We start from the raw sequence: 23,858 nt of genomic DNA, 5'->3' as shown, positions 1-23,858 counted from the left end.
GACTCATGATTTGTACTGTTCCTCTAATCAGGAGGATATCACATAATTGCTTTGTCTGGGCTCCATGTTTGCTTCCCACTAGATAATCCTTGCAAATTCATGTCTTGTTAATGTGGTCCTATCTGGCATGATGACATTCAAAGTCCAAAAAGCATTTTCTGCACAGACCATTGGGAAAGATGATGGGAGTATTGCAAATCAGATTACCATTGTCTGCAGGGAAACCATGGAGTTACTTCAGTTTAAGTTAGAGTTCTTATACAACGCTTATTTGAAGTATACAGCAACATCCTCCAGGATACATGACACATGAGATCCTCTGACACTTGATAACCATTAACACATCACAAGGTTTTGTATTCATCTGACAAATGCGCATCATTTCTTTTATCTCCCTTCATCTGTCTGTTACATCTGTGATCAGGCCTACGTGCTTTAGAGGAACCAGTCTTTGACTTTGAACTGTGTTTGTGCGTACTGTACCATCTCCTTTCATTCATTATGTATTGTGTAATGCATTATGTCAGAGGCTGTTGCATTTTGTGCCGCTTCAAGCTTGATAATACTGTGGAAAACTGCAACTGCACAAATGTGTAGGCACAAGCTCAGATTCCTTAGTTTGGTGTTGGTTAACTTGTTCAAAATGAAAAATAGAAGCAATTGTGATTCAACACAGAGCCATCTAGTGGCGCAATACATTTTGTCACAGCTAGGTATCCCAGTGGTGGAAATTAGATTTTGACAATATGATAATATCGTTTTTGTGATTAGCTTCTGTGAATTCCTTCAAGAAACAATTTAAGGCAACCTTTTAAAGCTTGCTTTAGATTAGCCTTGCTTTTATTCAATATTACTGAAAGTTGTATTTTTGATCAGATTTTTTTCGAATCTTTTTATACTGCCCTGTTTTATTGCATTTTAATGTTCGTGCTTGCTGCCTTGTAATTGGTTTAGATGTTTTGATGTCGTTGAATGAGTGAAACGTGCTATATAGGCGTAGTCATTACAGTTGCACTATTTCCTACTTTTGCAACTTGTTCATTGGTGTTGCAAGTAATAAGGTGACGTGACAGTCTTCTCCTTCAAGACAATGTGAGAGATTGTGTATTATTACCGTGGATAACAATTATCACCGTCAACACATCGGACCTACAAATTATTTGTGCAGTTTTAGTAAAAATGCGCACTTCTACTCAGCTCTTCGGAAACATCTACATAAAATGCAGAGTAAAGTTGATTTGAACACGGATCTTTTTAGGGGCGCTTCCTCCTCTGAATGAAAATAGCCGCCATGTGTTTGGTCATGTGACCACGCTACGTGCGCAAAGCGACGTGCGTGACGTAGCGTTGTAGGCTTCGCTAGTTTCCTCAACCAAACACTCAACTGATAATTGTGTGATAAAACTGGAAGTCAGCCGGTGGACGAGGGGCTCTTTATTCAGAAAAAGCACGGGAACCCAGTGGCCCTCGTCGTTGTACACAAACTCGTCCGTCTCCGTCCTGAAACTGGTCTTGTTAGGGAGGAAGACGGCGACAAAAATCCTGCTTTTAAACCCACCAAAGGTTGGTTTTTATTTAGCTGTGGCTGTCGAAAGGCGGGGAATACAAAGCGACGTGTGGTCAAATCTATTACATTTTGGACTCACTGAAGCAAAAACGGGATTACTACAAAGCCAGTTCGTGCTGCTGTGACTGGTCAGCGATAGTACATGGATTATCTGGTGAGTAAATGAATCGAAACGATGTGGCATGGCGTATTCCTATCACAGACTTGTCCTAGCGTTTCTCTTCTTGCCATTTGGGCTCCTTATCAGACAGTGATGTCACTCAGGTGTGAGACTGTCAGCAATTCAATGTCGTACCGGTTTTTGTTTGATGCTAATGTGTCAGCTCGAGCCTGTAGCTTCTCCCTGTTAGTGTTGTGTGAGCAAGGTCTAACTGGTTGACCCAGACCCTGATCTGTTTACATGTGAGACACGATAACTAGCTAACTAGCTACACCTTTGAAGTACTGTTAGCAGTGTAATGTGGGATGAGAACATTGTTTCCCCATAAAACTCCCTTTTGCTGCTGAGGATAAAGCTGCACTGTGTGTTGGATCAGGCTTCTTGGAGTTAACATGTCGCTGGAAGTGTGACACTCAATAACTGGACTGGTTCGAAACATTAGTCCCTTGCATATTTGTAATACCTGTGACCAAAGCAATTATTACAGTTCACGCCACTTTGCCAGCTCTAGCCTGGGAGATTATGGTTTTTGGGCCTTTGCCCACATTGTAGGGATGGGATGGGTGCTGCTGAAAAAGTGTAACAATAGAGAGGAAGCTGTAACTGACGGCTTTCCCTGGGAATTCATAAAGTCACAGGAAAAATAGCAGGCAGACATTGTCCTGTCATTTCACAGGGGAGACAGAGTGACAGTGTGAAATGCAGAGGAACTTGCCCACCCAGTGTTATCAGTTTGTTTATAATGGGCCTCCCAAGATGTGGGACCTGAAAGGAACTTTGAACTTCTGCTTCATTGAGACATTTCTCCAGTCCAGATGACCGAGTCCCATCCGGCAACCTGAACCAGAGCTGTTGTGCTATAGTTCATACAGACTGATTTATGTCCAGCTTGTCTGCGGCTGTAACAAATCTTGTGGGGAACAGAAGTGGAGCATTCATAGTTTACATAAGTCATTCTGTAATCTCTGTTACGTTAATGGAAAGTTTATGCTTTGAAGTTAGACACAAGAGGCATTGTTGTCCAAGGGAGCACACACTCGTGACCTGAAATGATAGAAACTAATTTTATCCTCAGCTTTCTTGTTTTACTCTTGGGAAAATGCACTTTGCTGCAGACACTCACACTGCCTGTATATTTTTCTCAGTTTTGACCATGTTTAGTCTTTGCTTACATACTTGGAGGAAAAAAACCCCCTTCATTTTACTAGCTTGAGGATTTAAGATTATCTGTGACAAACAGTTTTGTGTGGAAAGCACAGCTGTAACTCTGTGGACTGTTGGAGCTGAGTGCTTGGCTGTCCTCGGAGGTCAGGCACTCAATAGGCGCAGGGCCTCCTTTCCTGCTGTGAAACACTGGAGACCTGCCACAAAACCCAGGCCAGAACTATGTCTCTGTCTTTCCTATAAATCAATAGGAACATGTCACTAAACCCTCAATAAACTCTGCAGGTCTTATGCATGCTTTTAGGTAAGTTTTAGATCAGGTAAGGCCTAAAATTGTATTGGGATGAACAAGAAAGGAAGCACATAATTTCTGCACATTGCTGGGTAATAACTGTGGTTTGAAGTATGACTGAAGCACTGATCTGGCCCTGGGTGGATTCAGTTTCAACTGGGAGCTGGGGCATGGTGAAGGACTGTACTCCTGCATGGTCAGCGTAGTGTTAAAAAAGACCACACAAAACGGCAGCACTGACAGAGGAATTCGGTGCGAGCTGTTGCCACGATACAACCTTACCAAATTACAAATGCACAGTGTGACAAACTCTTGGACGCTAACTTGTTGCAGATTTCCCCAGACGGGTCACGTTGAATGTGTTGTGAGTGACATCAAAGAGAGGGTATTTTGTATGTAAGCTGTGCCCGTATTGATAATTTCTAAAACTCAAACAAGAACATGCAGTATTCTCCTGAGGTTTCACTGTAGCAGACAGTGCTTTTGTAAATGGTCTTTTTCTTTGTACATTATTGCTTAACATGCTGTTATGCTTGCAAGGTCATATTTATATAATAGATATTCCACTGCGTAATTTATGCTCGCTATTGGCTGTAGGCAAATTCACAGCCACTAGGCTAACTCTTCAATCCTACACAACATTTGTCTTTGTTGAAGGAATGACTGCTGTATGTTTCTGCTACACATCAGTGAATAAACCTTCAGGTGGACTGACATTCAGGTCATTTTGTAGCTCTGCCCTAAAGGAAACTGTATCTGTAAAAAAAAACAAAAAAACAAAACAACCCTCACTGACTTTGTCTCATACAGATCAACCAGTGTGGTTTTTGAGGAATTTGTCACTATCTTACGACAAAGATTCAGTGACAACAGCAACCACCAGGCATTGACCTCAAATGATATGGCAATGATGGGTGTGACAGATAACTGAGCCAAGCTTCCTCTGTTAATAGGCTGGACCACACCTCCAGTCATCTGGCTCATATTCAGAAAGAATAAACAGGAGGAAAATTTAGAGAAATTCTGTTTATTATGTCCTCGTCTCTTGATTTCAGTTGAGCTGTTGCATTGAGTGTTTTGTTATGATGACTTGGATGCATTTTTGTTGCTAAATGCTTGACACAATTGATTGTTTCATCCATGTTCTGGTCTCTTTGTTATTCTTAAATTAAACACTAAACTCCTTGGTGGTCCATCCTCTGTTGTGCACACTTGCAAGTGAGTGAATAACATTTGGTGTAACGATGACTAGTGGCAGGAGATATGTAGGCTAACAGTGTAAGTGTTTCTAGATGATATATAATTTTATCCTTATTATGCTAAGACTGCACCTCACAATTGAATTTCAATTGCAGTTCCCTTTGGAAAAAGCTGACTTGTCTTGCATATTACTAGCTGGCTCGTGAGTACATATTTTGCAGAGATGGAGAACCCTATATGTCCATATTTCTGAAACAAGAAAGCATTTTAGACAGTAGCTATACCGCAGAGAAGGCAGTTATTCAGCTGTCATCACTATTAATAGTGTTGTCAGGCCAAAGCGACTGCCCAAACACCTGTTTTCTGTTAGTTTTGAATTGTTACCCAAGCTACTCACCACCTGTTTGCTTTGTCCCTTATTTCCTTTTTGTGAAGTTGTTGAACGTAGATTTGAACGGCATTAAAACTTTAAAAACGTGATCCGGTTTGGCTGATTGGATGTTGAAAGTGTCATGGTTGGATTTTGATTTTCTTAAGCTCTATTGTGAATAAACATTTTGGAATATAACGTTAAAAAGTTAGTTTTGTTAGGGTAATTGTTTGGTATTTTTGCCAGCAGACAGTAAAGAAAGAGAAAGAGAGGGACATGACATGCAGCAAAGGTTCCCAGCCAGAACTGAACCAGAGACACTGCAGTTATGTGGAATGCGTCTTCACCGTTTGCCTAGCAGGACACCCCATTGTTTATGGCAGCCCTAACTATCACACCTCATCAAAATAAATTGTTTTAGTAGAAGCATGCAGTGTTTTCGGCTGACCAACTGTATTTCAGAGCAGATCTCCTGTCCAAGGGCACACAGCGGGCTATAGCAGACTGACACCTCACCATTGAACACAGAGGAAAGAAAACTGATGGGAAATTCTTGTTCTTGCAGGAATCCAGGTCGTTAGCCTATAGGATACAAGGCAGGTGTTACTTTTCCTCTCAGTTTTGTCCTCTGTGTGACCGTGCACCACACCTTGCTGGTGCTGGCAGAGGTCCCCGCCATGCGCCTTTCGGAGGCAAACAAAAATGACCTATTGTATGCAGATAAGAGCACCGACAGTCTCACAAGATCTTTTGGCAATGTGTGTGCTTTTTATATGTGGATGGATATTAAGCTAATCATTTACTTAATCCATTGGGGAGAGGAGGTTTACTCAGGTTTCGGTTTGAATGGATATTTACCTAAAGTCTGGTCAAGTCAGCCACAGTTCCTTAATCCTGCCCTTTTACTTTAAGTGCATAGCCTCCAGCTGTAACGTGAAATACCTTTCAGAGCACAACTGCATTCCTGAAGCCCCGTCCCTGATTTTAACCTGCCAGCAGCGTGTCAGCCAGGTTGTCGTGTGTGCTGGCCAGCACCTCATTGTAGTGATTCCCTTGTGTCTGTGGAGAGTGCTAGTGAGTCAGCATCTTCAGGCTGCAGCAACGCCAGTGTTGCTGGTGGAGATGAGGGAATATTTATGGGATTTCATAATGCTATGATCATGACCAAACACAGGCACTTTGAGTTCCTTTTTATATTTGCACCCACATAAGTTGATGGACCATTGTGCTAAAGAGGCATTAGTGACCTGTTTTCATATTTTTTTTATTGCATTTCATTTTGTTTACTTTATCGCTGGCTATCACCACTCTCATTACTTTTTCTCAGTGAAAGACGAATATGAAAAACAAATATGAAGGGCATGGATAGGTGGAGTGATTTGTTGTTGGTAATATATATTCCTGCTTTTATTTTTTTTTTTTTGATGAGTTGTAGGATATGGAGTCAGATCAAACTCCATATTAGTGAACAACCCATTTGCAAATGTATTTCAGGATTTCAGTGTAAATGAATCAGTATATGTCAATGCACACCAAATAATTAGCACCGCATATAAAAGTAACACAAAACAAGTGTTATGGTCCTCCATGGTAGGATGGGTCCATAAAAGCTATAAAGATTTGATAAGCAGAGCTGTACCAGTGAGTCATGTCTTTCATAAAGAAGCATCTTGCTGACCTACAGACAGGCTGAATAAATTGCTGCAGACCTAGTATTATGCCACCTTGTTACATGAGGAGTTGCATTACAAAAGACATGTGTGCAGCATGAAAAGAAGTGTTCAGTGAATGAAACCAGTGTATTAATTATGATTTAGGTAGTAATGGATGTTCTTTTCCAACATGTACAACCAGATTGGATGGGACAACATGCCAAATTCAGTTTATGTAAATGCTTTCTCTCAGCTGTTGAGCTTGGAGTTGTAAAAGGCTAAGTAGAGCAGTGTTTTACTGCAGTGAGGACAGTGACAAGGGTCTTTGTCCTGTTGTCATTCTTTATTGTCAAATTTTGAACGGCTACCATGACATACCAGGCGCAATGCAAACATGCATTGGTTTATTATAGGCGCAGTTCAAACTGAATTCTGTGTTGCACGCAGCAGCCTGATAGTTACAATGTTCAAAAAATGTGATCAATTTGAAATCTAGACTGCTTATTGCTGGTGTAACTAGTTTCCACTTAGCCTTATTGTATTACAGTTAGCACTCTTTTATAACTGCAGTATGTCAGCAGATGGTAGCAGTAACTATTGCGAGACAGCTCAGCTGACCAAAACAAGCTACTTGAACATGACTCACAGTTCTCCCCGAGCAGACTGACTTCCGACAATGCGTCCCACAACAGTTATTGAAATCTCCATGACCGCAGTAAGCTCAAGTGGTCCATCCCTTCATCCTCCTCCATACATAGAAAGCAATGGTTTTCATACTTTATGAAGCCGTGCATACAGTATGGGCACAGTGCGTGGGTGGGTAATGGTGACTAATCCAATTTGTAGTCTTATTCTGGATCCCTAGCTGTCACTGAGCCCTTAATCTCTGAGAAGAGAGGGATCCTCAAAAACTAATCTCAAGCTTGTGTCTGTCCGCTGATCCTTGTGGCAATAGTTTTTTATCTTTCTATGAATGAACCCAGGGAGTAAACACAGCCTTCAATCATGCTCATCTACACCCTTACAAAACCGCTCTGTGAAGCTCAGATTGAAAAAGAAATGGCTTGTGGATATTGGCTGCTGACAGCGAGCCGGTGAAGGGCTGGACTCATGTTGTTGACCTGACACTGTTGTGCTCAGCTACTCCTGATCCTCCTTCATCCATTCACTTACTCCAGAGCTCGGCTTGTTTGTTGCCGGGGGTTACGCTTGTTGCTGAGGACAATGTCGGAGCACATGCAGCTCTCCCTTGCCTTGTGCAGGATTGGGCTTTACACGGTAAGAAAACGCATGCATGCTGCTCTCTGTTATTTTGAAGAACGGCAGGGACTCGCTGTGCTGAGTGTATGCTCGATTGAATTGTGTTAACTTAGTTTCACGGCGGTTTAACGTGTCCTCGTGTTTTGAACCAAATACTGACCAAGCAACAGCAGCTGCTGCTTCACTGCTGCCTGGTCACCGAATGGTACGCTCCGATTCATTTGAGTGGGTGTTCACATGATATTAAGGTGGAACTGGTGGACGTTAGTATTGTGAGATGTAAATTAAACCCAGGGAGAAGCAGTCTTTGAGTAAAGTCAGTTTCTCTTAGAGTAGAAATAAAGATAGATTGTGGTCTCTTTTTCCTGCAGCTCCTAGCAACTGGCATGGTTAATGGTTTTAGTTCAGTGCAGTTATGAATGGATCAATGAATATTAAGCTACAGAGACAGTGATGGGAATATCATTGAAGTTGTTTTTGTCTTGTTATTGTTGTTACTGCAATGATGCTTTTGTGAAAGTGGTTAAAGATTACGTTCAATAATGCTGTCTCCTTTACACTCATTGATTCATTCATCAATGTACACATTAAGTAGTCATGTTGAGTAAGAGGCAGTTTAACTTTTATGGCAAATTGTTGCCCTTTGGATCTTTTTTCGTAACACGTTTATAAACAGTTTTATTTTAACCAGGGCTGATGACTCATGTTGCGTATTGTCAGGTCCCCTCTTATTCCCTAACCAGCTGGTGAAGCTTTCTCAATGAACAATAACAGAGAGGCTTACTTAGAAATAGGAGTGTTTAACAGAATGCTTGTGCACAGCTACAGTACATGACAAGCATAGCCTATAGCAGTACTGTTCGTGACTTGACAATCCTCAAGATATTGAAGATTTTGAAGGTTGATAATAATCACATCTGTAGCTGCTAATAACTGTATTCAGAGGCAGTTTGACAAACCATTGCGTACCTGTTGATAGGATGGTTACTCCTAGCGCCCACTGGGTGCTTTGCATCTCAGCTGTGGACTGTTTCACTCGAGGCTCAAATTAGGTTTTCTTCATTGCTTGTGGGTTCATCAGTCAGTAGGCTTCATCCTCTGGGGACAACAGATGTCCGTACAGTGCTGACAGGCAGTTGACCAGGTGCAACCAGGTTTGCAACAGAATACAATTAACTGAGAACCTCCAAAGATGTCCGTCATAAAATAACAACATAAAATCTTGATGAAATTTATGAAAAATTGTCCTTTGAAACTGTGAAATCAGTGCATTCCATGCATGTGAAAAGAGGGTTAAATCCCCCTTGGACCCTATTAGCTATTTTTCAGACCCTCACTAAGATATACTGTGGGAGTGCTTAAAATGTGAATCAATAGTGATTGTTTTTATTGGCTTGTGGGCATTGAGATTCAAACCCCTGCTGAGTCATCACAGTATCCCATACAGTGGTGGGCAAAATCAAACCCCGACATGTGTGATGCTGTGGGAGATGACTGATATGATCCAGTCCCAGTGCTGTCGCATGTCTGCAATACAAATTTATAACCATGTTGTGATAAAAAACAAACGTCTTAGTCCAAAACCTTCATCATTTCATATCAGACATTCAATCCTGACAGTGGCGAATGAGCTATGCCACTGGGAAAATCAAGAAAAACTTTTCTTATTCCTTTACACTGGCTCAATCATTTATTTCATCTGTCACATCAGATTTACAGTATGCTTTGCCATTTAGGTTTAGTGTCTCTATTTCTGAATCGGCTCTGTATTAACAACAAGCCATTCTTGTTATGACTGGGTGTAATCTCTCAGACTCTCCTGTGTTCCCGCTGATTGTTCTCTGTAAAGTCACCCACTCACACTGTGCACACTATAAATAGCAGAAGAGACATCGTATTCGACTTTCGCCAATATTATACAGTGCTTATCATCAGTCTGTGTAATCAAGATGTCAGTAATGCCTATCAAACTGTAGCAGATGGCTGAGCGGCATTGCCAGTGCCAGGAACCTACAGAACTGCTATTTTCTCAAATATTCCAACCTGCACAAACCCTGAGCTTCGGTTATCGGTGTTATCCAAGCAGGGTTTTATTATGGAGGCTTACCTGATATAAACAGCACTGTGTTTATGACATTATGTGAGGCTAGATAGATGGACAGATTATTTTATTATTTATTTATTATTTTATTGATCCCCTAAGGGAAATTGCAGCAATTCACATATGACAAAACACTCATAATTCACACTAAGCTGACCTGAAGAAGTTAACGTACATGTACAGAGAAACTACTGTGCTAGATAAAGATAAAATAGAATAAATAGAATAAAAGATTGATTCGAATTAAGAGAAGACAGAGCTCTCACGGTGCAAACTGAAGTTAAACATGCAAAGTTATTCAGGAAAATAAAGTTCAATGTGCAAAGCACCTGTCTGATTCACCAGGTCATACATGTTTACAGTTAGTAATGAGTCATAATGTCGGGAAAAAGAAATTTTTTTGAGGTTGGTAAAAGTGCAGGCAAAAGCTTTATAATTCTATGTTAAAGGGTTACACCACATCTATCGGTTGTTAACATGAGTGAGAATTTGATACTGCGCCGCACGCTTCCATGGTGATTGCAAGAATAGCATGCATGCTGGTATCTTTATTGAATAATTCAATAATAGCCTAATTAAAACATGATCAATGACGATACAGAAAGATAGAATTGCATGGCAAAAATAGTATATGAAGAGTTTTTCTTTTTCAATTAATTGGAGGAGTATTTTTATGTTTAACTTTAATATTATTTGTTTATTGTTCTAAATTTTATGTTGACCCATATTCTTTCCATGCTGTGTTTAAGATTGTTAAAACTGGCTGATAGTATTCACATTCCCATGACGTTCACAGGATGCCACTAGCTGCCATGCAGCCATTAGCTTTCTAGATTTCTAACAAACTGCAGCATGAATCAGACCATGTGATTTTCCAGTGCAAGACTGTAGTTAGATGTTGGTTAATTTCTTGGTAACCGCAGGTGCCATCGGACATTAGTATAAGTGACCTTGTGCTGTGTGTGCCATAGCTATTGCTTTTTGGACCCTGTCTTTGCAAGATGCCTTAACCATTAAGGCTCTAAGTGATCATATTAGGCACTTCGTGGTCACCTCATTAGGTTATTAATGGAGTGGAAAATGGCTGCTCTGCTGATTTGCTGGCTCCGACCCTCAGGCCCAAGCAACATCATTCACACCAAAAGTCTCAAGCCTGGTTCGTGTTTAATTAGGAAAGAAAGCTGATGGAGTGTGCCTGATGAGAACGCTGATGTTAAATGATGTTAGAATGCACATCGAAGCCCCACACAAGGTTGCATAGTGCCTAAAACCTGAAACAACATGGATGCTTTAGCAGCACCTTCATACAGGACTGGTTGAACAAAGCAGGAACTAGATTGACCAGTTCCTTTTATTGGGCAATGGTGAGAGCTGATTGAAGGTTTAAGGTTGCTGTTATTAAGCTTTGTTTGCATAAAAAGGTTATGCAGAGAGTGGTTGATGGTACACTTGCTACAGTATTGTATACAGATGATTTTTTGATTCTGAACAACTAATTTTACAGAGAGGATTCTGAGTTTATAGGTTATGAAAATGAAAAAATGAACAACAGTGTATCTTAAAGTTGTGTTGTGCAGCTGCCACCACAGTGGTAGCACCTGCATCCTGTTTACATATGAAAATAAAATGAAGTTTGTACAGTTCTGAAACACCGTTGTTTTGTTGTTTCAGTTTTATAGTTTATATGGTGGTCCAGTTAATATTTTTAAATACACGATTTGACCATGTACAGTTACAAAATAGTCATGTAACTGCATCAGAAAGAAAGATTAATTTGAGTTTAAGCATCATTGCAAGAAAACAGCGGTTATACAGTGTTCTGTCATTCACTTGAACATTACTGTCCAACATAGACAAGTCTGGTGTGCACTTTTTTTCTTTGAGAAATATAGAATACCAGTGTCTCTGTATCATTTTACTTGATCCATTTATCAGTCTCTAGCTGAAGGCTGTGTTTGACACCTGAGTAGGCGTGTTGTGAGGAGTGTTGTGAGGATGTTTTGTTCCTTCGTGTCTCCTGGGTTTCCGTGCTGTGTCACTGCATAGGCCTGCCTCTTTTCCTGTCACCACAGGCCTGATAAATGTTTGTCTCCACTCATCAGCTGTGAGCAGCCACAGCACATTTGTTTTCAAGTCACACTCATGTATTTGATGTGGATCCCTGACTCTGAACCTGGTTCAGGGTTAAAGCAGTTCAGTCCAGCTTAAACTTAATAAGAGGATAGCTCTTGTACCACCGTTGTTATGCCTTCTTGGTTTTGAATAGATAACTGCTAGACATTGCCAAATGGCTTCAAAGTTCAAAAAGACCCCTTGGTGAGTGTACAAAGTGGGAAAACAGAAATGATTGACCATGGTGCGCTTTCAGCTGTGACGTTAAATCTCTGCTGTGAACAGTTTCATTTGTAATGCAATATGCATGCAAGATTTCCAAAATAAGGGCACACTCTCTCTTTAAATGTTGAAGGTGTATTTGCAAAGCAGTTGCCAGTTTTGTGTTCTCAGGGGACTAATTAATTTTAAACAAGAATAGGCTTGTTAAGTAGGAACAGCTTTTGATTGAAGTAATTTTTTTAAATCTAATGCATAGAATGCATATATAATGCATAGAATGCATTATATATTAGATTTTATAGCATACATGTTGTGATATCTTAAGCCTTTTTATATAGAGGGATATTTTCATCAGGTTTCTGTACAGCAACTGTCAGATTGTCTGACAGCAATTTCATTGTCGCTTCTGAGAGAGATTGCGGGTTGACATTGATTGGGGTGATAGTACCTCATCTGGAAGGACCTCTGTTGATGCCCCTATAGTGTTGGTGACCAGCAGCAAGCACTGCTGTACTGTTAACCTGAGCTTTGCCCACTCTGTCGATAGAAGAAACTCAAAATCCTGTTTTATGTATAAAGCAAAGACACTCAACACTAGGGTTGGGCGGTAATCCGGTTATAAGGTATATCTAAAAATAGCAACGGTATCAGTTTCATTACCGTCATTAAAAACAAGGACAACAACAAAAAAAAAAAAATGCTGCGCACATAGGTCTATAGTGGTCTAACATAATTGTAGCATTGTCATAACAAAAATGAAGTCCACTCCATTCAATGTATCTGGCTGAATTTTTACTTGAGAAAAAGGCGACTGTGCAAAATGCTAAAAAAATGAACCCGAGCAGTCATACAGATGTTTTAACACAGGTATGTCCAGGTGCTCATCTGGGCAGAGTACCGTTATCTCGTTCAAGCATACAGAGAAACTCCTCTGTTGAAAACACCTTTTCAGCCTTTTTTCTGCTTGCTATTGTTTTTAGCTCTCATGAAAAGACGAAATGCAAATAAAACAGTAAAATAACACTTCGGGCTGCTCGGCAGAGTCCTCTGTGACCGCTCTGCTCATTCATGAGACGGAGCGGTGAAACTAACTGCGTGGTTACGCCGGTCAATAGCTCAGCGACCCACCCAAATTCACCATAGAAACACCAATGACGATCCAGAAGGAAGTAAGCCCAGAGATAGGTTATTGCATGAAGAGCGCTCCCTCCATTCTAGAAACCCCCTCCTCTTTATGTAAACAAGCAGGACCTTCGTGATTGATCTCAAACTAACACAGAGTCGTAGGAGGAGACAGCAGCGTGTTTTTGGGCTGGAATATAAGTTTTGACCACAAAACAGCGAAGGTAAGACATACTGTATGTAATTTTTTTTTTCTGTTACTCTTTGGCTGCTAGCTCACCAAGTTTTCGTCGCACAGTGATCATCAGACTCTCTGCTTTCATATGATACGGGGTTATTGTGGTTTGCGTGAAGTGGTGAAATCAGCAGATGCGGTACCGTTGACATGCACTATTTTCGTGTTTTCATTACATGCATATAATTTCGTGGGGTATGAATTATGTTTCGTTTGGGTGGCAATGCTTGGTAAAGGCTTTTAGCTGGGTTTCACTCTGGTATGCTACAAGTTAGGATTGGTGCTTCTTAGCGTGAGCATTGACTGTCTGAACTGCGCGCATGTCATGCTGCCCTGCAAAGTGATTTTTAATAAGTCACGGTAATACCGTATACCCCGGCAAAATATGGGGAAGGTTTGACTCTACACACTTTTTTTAGTGACAAATTTTTTCTTTAAGTTGTAGAGGCTTTACAAACAGCTTAATACATTCAGTAAAATTTATCAAAAGGAAAACTTAAGGACACAAAAAGAAATTCCTACAGCAGTTTTTAGAGGAAATTCCTTTACCTACCTTTGAAACTGTGTTAAAAAAAGTCATCCTGTTTTCAGGAGGAGGTATTTTTAACTCTCTTATCTTGGGATACCTCAGGGGTTGGATGTAATCCATTCATCTTTATCTCTCTGATCACAGCATAACCTGAACATAGAACTCTAAATGCTCCAAATGACTTTTTTTTGTTAGAATGTATACATTGTTCACCAAGTACAGTGTGTGGTACAACTACAGCTCTGCTAAAGATATTTACATGGAATAGTTTGTTTTTGAATTGTGTTGCAAAGCTTCTTTGAGCTCAGATAGGCCTTCAGAATTCAATTCAAAAATCTGTGTAGACTCTTTTTTTAAGCCCTCGGGACTCATTAATCCCACAGAGTTATTGTTTTTGTGATGCCTATTATGTCACAGCAAACTTTCTGCACAGTAAATAAACCATTCTTCTCACAGTGTGTAAGCAGCGTACATTTCCCCACCTTCTTCCGTTCTTTTGAAAGGCAGGATGGGAGCAGCCATTGCCCCATCCTGGGCCATGAATATCCCACACTTCAAAATAACCACAGAACCAGGTTGGATGATGTTCGAGAGATCACCAAAGGTCACCCACCTACCTCAAGTACTGTTTCCTAAAACCCGGATGCCAGTCCTTACTGATTTGTTTTGTTGCGCCAAGGACATTTTGGGATGGGATTTGGCTCTGGTTCTTTGGGAAACTACAAAGAATAACTTCCTGTATGTATTGGCTGTTTGGCCTTCTTGTTCCACATATATCAGGAACTTGGAATTCACCAGACGGATTAGTACACAGACCCTTCTGGGAAGTCATCCTTGGAAACTTTGGAAAAGAGCAATCAGATCAACGAACCACTTCTTGTAGTGGGACTTTTGCAGAAGCCAGTCGGGAGAAGAGCGCTAACATCTTTTCCATCAAGAATAGCCTTCAGCACCAAGAAATACTCTCCAGTTCTGATATAATGATATAATCTATGGCAGCATCTAACCTCTTTAGGAGCTGCCTTGTTGTTTTTGAACGAACAGTTGCTTCTCTCGCTGTCTTCACACCCAAACCATACCCGCTGCATCTGCAGGTAGTTCCTCATACAAGGGTCCAAAACAACTGTGGTTTGGCCACAAAAACATAACTTGAAGCCTGGCAAAATGGATTTTCAGCTTGTGTGATCTTGTGATCTTGCAAATCCAGCAATGTGGCTATTCAGTTAAGCTGCAGCTGCATGTCTTAGCAGTCAGACTACTGTATGGGCTGGAATCTCCTTAGTAGCAGAGCAGGATCATGGGCAAACAAATGTCCTGAAGTTAAACTGAGCAATTTACACCATATTAGAATGGAATAGCAACAGAAGCAGGACAGAAACCTGTAGAACAATTGGTGTGTGTTAAAAATAAGCATGTTTATAGTGGTAAAAAAAATCAGCAGCATCTTCTGCTGCAGTTCCTGCTATTTGAGCATGTGTGAAGGGGGTCGCCAAATAACTGCTGCAGTCATGAAAGCTGAGGAGCAGTTAGTTAGGAGTGTAAATTTAATTTCATCGGTCACAGAAAATGACACACAACTCAGTTTGTGGCTTTTGGGTGTGTTTCATTGGGCTAGGGTGGCAAAATGATGGCAAAAATCAGATATGGAATTGGATTAATTTTGATGCCTCCAGGCTCTGTGGCTGTCCAAATCTAATGTGCCTGAAACTCTGTCTAATACATGAAGTACTTAAAAGTCCAATTTAATTTTTGTGTTGGGATGTGTTTGTGAGTGGAAATGAATAAAACAACAGTGCATGCACATTTCTCACATTTATTTGAGCTCCGGAGCTTGTAGCACTGCAATGTGGCTACCAGACACTGATGACTTAAAAAGACAGCACCCTTTGGGATCAGCAGAATATTTTGAATATCTGGAAATAATTGATGTTTTTATGCAAGGTTTGGTTTGATCCATTTAACCAAGAGTGGAAAGAAAAACCTGAAAAACACTGGCTTTGAATAGTAATTTGTACCTGATATGGTTTTTCCACTAAAATTTTAAATGGCTTAATTGAAAGGTTCAAAAGCTTTCCCCCTTCAGCAGATAATTATGAAAACAGTGATTTTAATGGCTAAACATCCAGGTTTGTAAGCCAAACTCTTTTTAGTGGAGGGAACGTTTAAATGTTGTTGCAACAGATTCAGTTACACCTTTGTGATACATAGTCATTGTTCTGTTTATATGTTGCATGAATCTGTTCTGCTGGCCTATATTTCGGATGCCTTTTGAATGTAAAGGCCTTTGTTGTGAGACGCCTAAAAGCATTTTTCTGTTATACAATAGTCTTTGTCCCCATGACACGACACAGACCCATCTTCACACTGAGCTCAGGGCTTGAAGCACATATTGTAATATGCTTATCCACAAGACATTGTAATACACGAGTGGGCTGAAAATTCCTTCAGTAATCCAAGCCAGAGGGCCTCTTTCTCTTCACAATCAGTCTACCAGTCATTGTTAGTCCCTAAACCAAGTGAATTCAATTTTTTCTAAATGCAGACTGTGACTACATGTTGAAAAGCAGCAGGATTGGTATTTTATCTTGTTCCTTATATTCGTATTGTATCCTTACAAATTGTTTTCATTATCATTCTCTAAGTGATTTCAGGGTTTTTCACATTTTTCAAGTTTAACCTTTTGTTTTAATATATCAGTGTTTGTGCTGATGAGTGGTGATCAGTGATACTGTGTTGTACTACAAATTGCTATTGTGATGATATGTGATATGTGATACTAAGAATTTCAAGTATTGTAATCGTTATCAGAGCTGATGATTAGCCGACTGATAGTTAATGAATCCGAAACTATTTTAATAATTGATTAATAATTAAGGCTTTTTTTTCTAGCAAAAATACCAAAAGTTAATTGGTTCCAGCTTCTCAGTTGTGTGAATTTGTTGCTTTTCTTTGTCTTTTTTGGCTGCTAAGTTAGTTTGCTAAAACAAGCTTTTTGAAGACATCACCTTGGGACCTTTGACAGGCACTGATATAATTTTGAAAATAATTGAGAAAAATATGGATTGATAATGAAAATAACTGTTAGTTGTAGCCTTACATGTAAAAGTGCTGTGTGTGAATATCCAGTGAAAACCTCACATCGTCATTTCTGTGTGACCTAGCTGCAGCTTTGTAGCTCAAACAAGGAGGTAATAATATTCACTTTTCATTGGTGAGTTGCCAAACTACAACACCACACTACAAAACATAAACTAAATAAGGTTGAGCAAGTAATCTGAGTGACAGTGCCAACCAATCATTTCGTTTTGTCTGACATTTCTGAATTGGGTTTTTCTGGCTTTATTTTGTTAAGATCCATGTCCGTCCAGAACTCAAATAGAAATGTAATATCCATGGCTTCTCTGTGTTGGTGTTGCATCAGATTGTTCTGCTGGTGGGCTTAACTCTGCTCTCAACAAATCGCATTTCTTAATCTTTTCTGCCATTTGAAATAATTAGCTTTTAAAGAAAAAACAACAACAACAACAAAAAAAAACAGTGTGTCATTATCCGTGCTGCTTAATTCCTCATTTCTATTCATATTTCTCAGCAGTAAAAAACTTTGCTTTGATAAATCCTGCCATCTGTATTTTTTAGTCTTTAAGGGAGCAGCAGGTTGTGGTGGAATAGATGAAATCTTTGAAAAATGAAAAAATCTAACAACTTGCAGCTGGCACATGTGAGCCAGACTTCCTGTTGGTGTAGCCTTTTTCCAACGGCACCTTTGATTGAACACACACTTTTATATTGGAACCACAGAAGCAGATATTGATTCAAAATAAGACTTTTTCCCCCCCAGTGCTTGGGGTCAGTTTCCAGTGACAATTACTGCATGATGAGTACTTGCCAAATGTGTTTGCAGCTGTAATCGAGGTTGCTATTTTATATCAGAGAAATTTAGGGGAAATGTATGCAGTTTAGATCACTTTGTTTCATGCTCCATTAGCGTTTTGTGAAGCTTGGATTTAAGAGGATCTGTCAGACCTTTTTTATTTCAAATCAAAGCTCAGTCGTGGAACTATTAATGATCAGGAAATATTGCTTTATGTTTATGTGGCATTATTTTCTTGAGTAACTCTTTTGGGTTAAATATGTTAATAGCAGATAGTGAGTTTCCCTGCTGGTATGAGAGAAGTGGCATCCTAGTGTCTCAGAATCTGTACTCAATCCAGATAAAACCTTAAAGTTAGGGTTAGAAGATTAAATTTTTTTGGTTCAAGTTAATTATATACTAAAGAAGCCCTCCAGTTTTTAAGACAAGTCTCAATCTATGGATTAGACATTCGATCCATTGTGTCATGCCTCAAAAATCATCTAGAAACTAAAATGTTATGATTTTAATTCACAGTTGCTTTCTAACACTCATTTCACACTTATTTGTGATCCAGCCAACCTCAGTCCATTGAGGGTCCACTCAGAATAAAATCATGTCAGCAACCTGATTAAATTGTTCCAGGAAATTCAATTTTTTTCTTATATATCAGCCCAGGGATAAAATATGTCATGTACAATAAATGTTCTTTCTGATTACTTTCTATTTTTGGAGAATCTATAAACCTCTGGTCATGTTCACCCGCTTGAGTTAAGATGCATTTGGAAGATGCTTCATGTTTTTTATCATTCGGGGATTAGGGTGTATTGGTCCGTGGGCAGGACTGATCCATGGCCTATTGGAATGAAACCATGAACAGCAAAACGTGACAGCTGACACAGGCTCCAAACAACACCTCGACTCTCGTGGAGTGCACTTGCACTGTAGGCAATATAGATGTTAACTTAGTTTGCTCAATAGTAGTTGTACTAATAGAGACTTCAGGTACAGTCACAGAGCTGGAAACAGTTCTCCTCCTCAACATTGACTGTCAACACCACAGTCAGTGCAATCTCTGAGGGACTCCTAATTATGACAATGGAGCTGGTGCAGATCATGCTCCAGTTACTATTTCTGACAGCTCTATTTTGCAGCAGCATATATAATAGGTATCGCTCCTTGTTAAGCACAAGCAATTAAATCAGTCACTTCTATATCAGAAGAACAAACTCGGCTCTTCTGAACTTTTTAAAACAATGCTTTTTCTAGAAATACAGTTATGAACCCAATTACTGTTGAGCGGGAGCTTCTGTATCTGTTTGTTTGACCTGTGAGCTGAATATTTTGCACAAAACCTTGTGGCCACATCAGTTTTGTGCCCACCCCCAGATGTAATCCTCTTTGATATGAGTGATGAGAGAGACCCAATCCCATAAAAAGGGGTTTCCTCTTCTAGTTTGAGTGCAGATATTTTTGGCTTCATGTGGAGGAAGTGTGACAAATGTGGGCAGCTGTGTTGATGTCTGCATGGATATGCCCAGATGCATGCACCCACATTGAATTATTTCTAAACTGTAAGCTTCCTACTTAATGTATATGCAATGCAGCATTAAAAATAAACCCTGCACTGACAGTTTGAGGTCTTCATACACACTGGTCTGCAAAGACATCCAGTAGGCTCAGTCTTACATGGACGTTACTGTCCTGGTGAGGAGGGCTGACGCAAACATCATGTTTTTGTCAATTTTTAGACTTTTTTTTGTTAAGCAAAGCTCTTGTAGGGATGTTTAGACATTTAATGGAAAATGTCTTGCGAAGTTTGTCTTGTTTAGTTAAATGATGAAAAGGAATTTGTAGAAAAACAAGCTTATATTCCTCTAAACAAGGTATTAGAATAAGAAATTTAACATCATGACTGAAACTTACTGTATGTACAACCCACATTCCAAAAACATTGGGATGCTGTGTAAAACATAAATGACACCGAACGTGATATCTTCCTAATCATTTTTGATATACACTCAACAGAAAACAGTACGAAAAAATTATATTTAATGCTTCACCACCCCAGCTTGAGCATTCGAATGCTCCAAAAACACCTGTTTGGATCATTCCACAGGTAAACAGGTTGATTGGTAACAGGTGATAGTATCATGATTGGGTATGAAAGGAGCATCCTGGAAAGGCTCAGTCGTTCACAAGCAAGGATGGAGAGAGGTTCACCATTTTGTGAACACATGATTGGATAAAGGATATGACTACATGGGCTCAGGAACACTTTGTTAAACATTTGTCAGTAACTGCGGCATGTAGAATACACAACAGTTGTAATGTTTTTGTATACAGATCAGTACAAATTGAAAGATACACATTCTTTTTACACCTTTAAACCAATTTTATTAACATCTTTTTCTTGTGCCTCTTTCAACAGAAACAGCTATTTAAGTAAAAAAAAAGCATGCTGGACTAATACAATTCAAAATTACAGCTCTTGTATTACTGTTGAACCCATGTGAGAATCACGTAGCTCAACTGGGCTCAGATCATCACTCTTTTTCCATAATCTCCTCTGGCGTTATGAGATAAGATGAGACTTTATTGATCCCACACAAACGAAATTCACTTGTTACAACAGCAGAATAATAATGAGAGGTACAGAACAGGTACAGCAAACAGACAACATTTTCTGTTGTCTGTTTGCTACACTTGTTATGATACAAAATCAAATCAGTTATAGAAGGCTATGTACAAAGAATATAAAATGAAAATATTGCCAAAAGTACAGTGTCCTTGGGTACATATATTGTACAGGATGAGTGTAATGTTATAGGCACATGATGACATAAATAATGGAGTAGAGCAAAAAGTAGGTTTGTGACATCAACACAGTGCTCCATTAAATGATGCTGGAGCAATAAAACATACTGTTGCTGTTGTATGATCAGTTCTCAGATTACATGCATCTAAACTTCCCAAACTGGTTCCATCCAAGATCAGCACTGAGGCCCTCACATATTTAAGATACCTTTGCCCCAGTGTTAAGAAGGAGAGGAAAGGATTGTGTTTGGGCATGCTTGGACCTGCTGATTTCTAAGAAAAGGTAACGGCGCCCTCTGTTGTTAGTGAAGAGGCACTGTTGACAAAGACAACCAAGGGAAGTGTTGAACTTAGTGAGGTGGTGCATGTCATGCATCTTTTACTCCAGACAGCTCTAGACTGTTTAAAGCACACTGCATACTCTGAAGACTTAGTGCCGTCAACTAAAACTTCAGCTCCGCCTGCCGGTCCTTTTAAACTCTATGTAGGAATTTAGTGCAAAGGCAAATACTGGCAGCACCACATGAAGAAGGACTTAACCTCTGTAGTAAATAGTCCACAGTTAAAAAGGCAGACAAGTCGTATTTAAAGCCTTTTAGTGTTATTTTTTTAAGTGTTAAGACATCTGGCAGTCATCACTTTTATGTGTTTCAAAGGATCAGAAGACATTTGAGAGGTAACATGGTCAATGCCCAAATCACTGCAGTTTGTCAGAGGAACGCTCCAAAGTTATTTCAAATTGGAAGGTGGTTTACGAAGTCAACGCAGCATTTTACAGTGTGACATTGAAACAAGGCACAAAACAAACTAAATGAGACTAACAACAACTCAACATTAAAACATCAGAAAGGGTGACTGAAAAACAAATCTATAAAAATGTATCTTGAAGTGATTAAAAGGGATTCTGTGCTGCTTTCCACAAAGGAAGAGTGGTTGGGACTCACCTCACTGGAATTTAAGAGATGCCCAATGCAGACAATCAGAAAAAGATGGTTCCTGTACGTTTCAGAAAATGACTACAAAACCCGATTAACTGTGAGGTAGAGCTGACAAAAGAGCAAGTGAAACATTCACCTTCAACAGTTGCATGGAAAATGAATGGCTTCATGAGTCCTTTTTTTGCTTTGGACATCTTTTTTGGAAACAGCCAAAAGATGTCTTAATTCCATAATATCTGTAATTGCACTGGCAGCAATCTATTGAGTCCATGATTGCTCTGTGTAATTGCGTTATGGGCAAGAAATATGAGGCCACCTTGAGGACTCGGTGCACTCATCTGTGCAAATACTTCTTCTCTCATGATATTCCTCTTTTCCAGAATGATAAATTCCATTTAAATGCAAGAAGACAAATTCAGGAGTGTTTCTATGAGACAAAGTTAATCTCTCATATCATCCAAAATGACTGGCTCTACTGTTCACACAACTCTTATGGGATGTAGTTTAGCACAGAGTGTACATTTGGTTTCCAAATCCCCCTCATCTGTCAAAGAGCTTGACATTTTCCTTCTTGAAGGATAGTCAAATGTCCTAACAGACACAGCTTAGCGCACGAATGACAGCATTCCAGCACAGATTGAAGCATGGACTTAATTGATTGGAAGAGGCCTCCAAAAGATTGTCCAGCATGTGGTCTGTTTTTGTCCTGAGGTGATCGTTTGCCAATCAGTCAAATTTTACCACTAAAGTTGCAGCTAATGTCTCCACCGTTGATTGATTTATCAATATGTGATTAGATACATTTCTGAGTCAAAAAGTAATCAACAAATACGCATTACAAGTTATCAGAGCAAAGGTGATGCCTTCAAGCTGCTGATGCTTTTTGGATCAATGGTTGGAAAAACCCAAGTATCCAGTTTCCAACAGAGAAAAACAGAAAGTGCTTACATTTGACACTGGGCTCGACAAATGTGATACTTACGTGTAAAATGGCAAGTAATTTTCGTCAGTCAACCAATCTGTTAATCAAATAATATGTTTCACCTTGAGTTACCACTGGCGCTTTCTTTAAAGATGAACACATTGGCAACAAAAAGCGATGTTGCTGACCGTGGCATTCTTTCCTGATGAGCTCTAAGGCAGTTTGAAGACACTTCTTTGGCTGAAAGTTGCTGCAACCTGAAGGCATTTTAATCTGAAACCATGACTTCTGAAGAAGAAACCTTCCATGGTTTTGGAGCAGAAGACAGTTTCGCTATTGTTTATCAAGTTTACCAAAATTGAATGGCTTTCAAAAACTGAAATTCAAACTTCAGTTGTATAAACTTCATCTTAATTTCTCTTGTGGTACAAAATTCAGTCCATAAAATTCACTCATGCGTCCTCTGGGTGGAGCCCTGTAGTCACTGATCAGCTCGTCAGCTCAGCTCACTTACTACAGAAGCTTCTTGTAATAATCTCCCATGAAACCAACTTTTTTCTATGAGCATTGTGTCATATACGTGACATTCATACACTGCATTCTCCTTTCTAACCAACAGCACACACAGCGAGTATGGACTTTGGATGTCTTACTGGTATTTGTTGGATGTAAAGCTTAGAGTGTGCCATGCAGGTTACTGAACACAGTAAAGGGAATTCTTTTAGTCTTTTCATGAATATTTCACATCACATGCTTAACTGTGGTTTGTGTTATGAGGCATTAACAAGCATGTTCATGAGAGGATGTACGGAGGATGTAAAACCTCTGGGCAGTTAAGAGAGAACTGAAAGTGATGAACTTTCTGTGGCAATGTAATAAAAGAAAGCCACACCAAAGAAATGCAATTTAAAGGGCTTTTTCTGAGGGAAGATCGTTGTTGTTTCTTCAGTCTTGTTTATTGTGTGCCATTGTTTCCACTCTTGTAAAACAAAAGTCAAAGAGGTGAAATGTTTCGAAACCCTCCGCGTCATCGATGATGAAGGAACAAAAGTATTTGCCCTGACTCTATTAAAAGCATCATCCTGGGGATATTTTATGGTGCCCTTTCTTTTCCCCCTTTTGACACCAGTTTAAGTTTGCACAGAGATTTCACAAAGCAGAGCACTTCAAGAGAGAAATGACCAGAGCTTGATAGTAACTTTGGTCTCTGTTTACGGACAACGATTTACAAAGTGTTCCTGGGTCCATGTAGTAACAACCTTTCTAATCATGTGTTCACAAAGTGGTGAACCTCTCTCCATCCTCGCTTGTGACCAACTGAGCCTTTCCAGGAAGGCCCTTTCAT

The 23,858-nt window shown here is 39.7% G+C and overlaps 1 protein-coding gene across 2 annotated transcripts in view; it reads left to right on the top strand.

Moving 5' to 3' along the window:
- Positions 1-1,349: 1,349 nt before the first annotated feature.
- Positions 1,350-23,858, top strand: part of arl15a (ADP-ribosylation factor-like 15a) — a 101,681-nt gene continuing 79,172 nt past the window's right edge. The window contains exon 1 of one of the 2 annotated variants that reach the window (XM_070963909.1): positions 1,350-1,721. In XM_070963909.1, coding sequence (XP_070820010.1) covers positions 1,710-1,721 — 12 coding nt within the window. In that variant the 5' untranslated portion in view covers positions 1,350-1,709. Of the gene's footprint in view, positions 1,722-7,272; positions 7,684-23,858 lie in introns of those variants that run through there. The other variant, XM_070963908.1, reaches the window with a different exon arrangement.

The sequence above is a fragment of the Chaetodon trifascialis genome, chromosome 6 (assembly GCF_039877785.1).
Source record: "Chaetodon trifascialis isolate fChaTrf1 chromosome 6, fChaTrf1.hap1, whole genome shotgun sequence".
In the NCBI taxonomy this organism is placed as follows: domain Eukaryota; kingdom Metazoa; phylum Chordata; class Actinopteri; order Chaetodontiformes; family Chaetodontidae; genus Chaetodon; species Chaetodon trifascialis.
The sequence above is the reverse complement of the archived record's forward strand: the minus strand, read 5'-3'. Positions and strand labels throughout refer to the sequence as shown.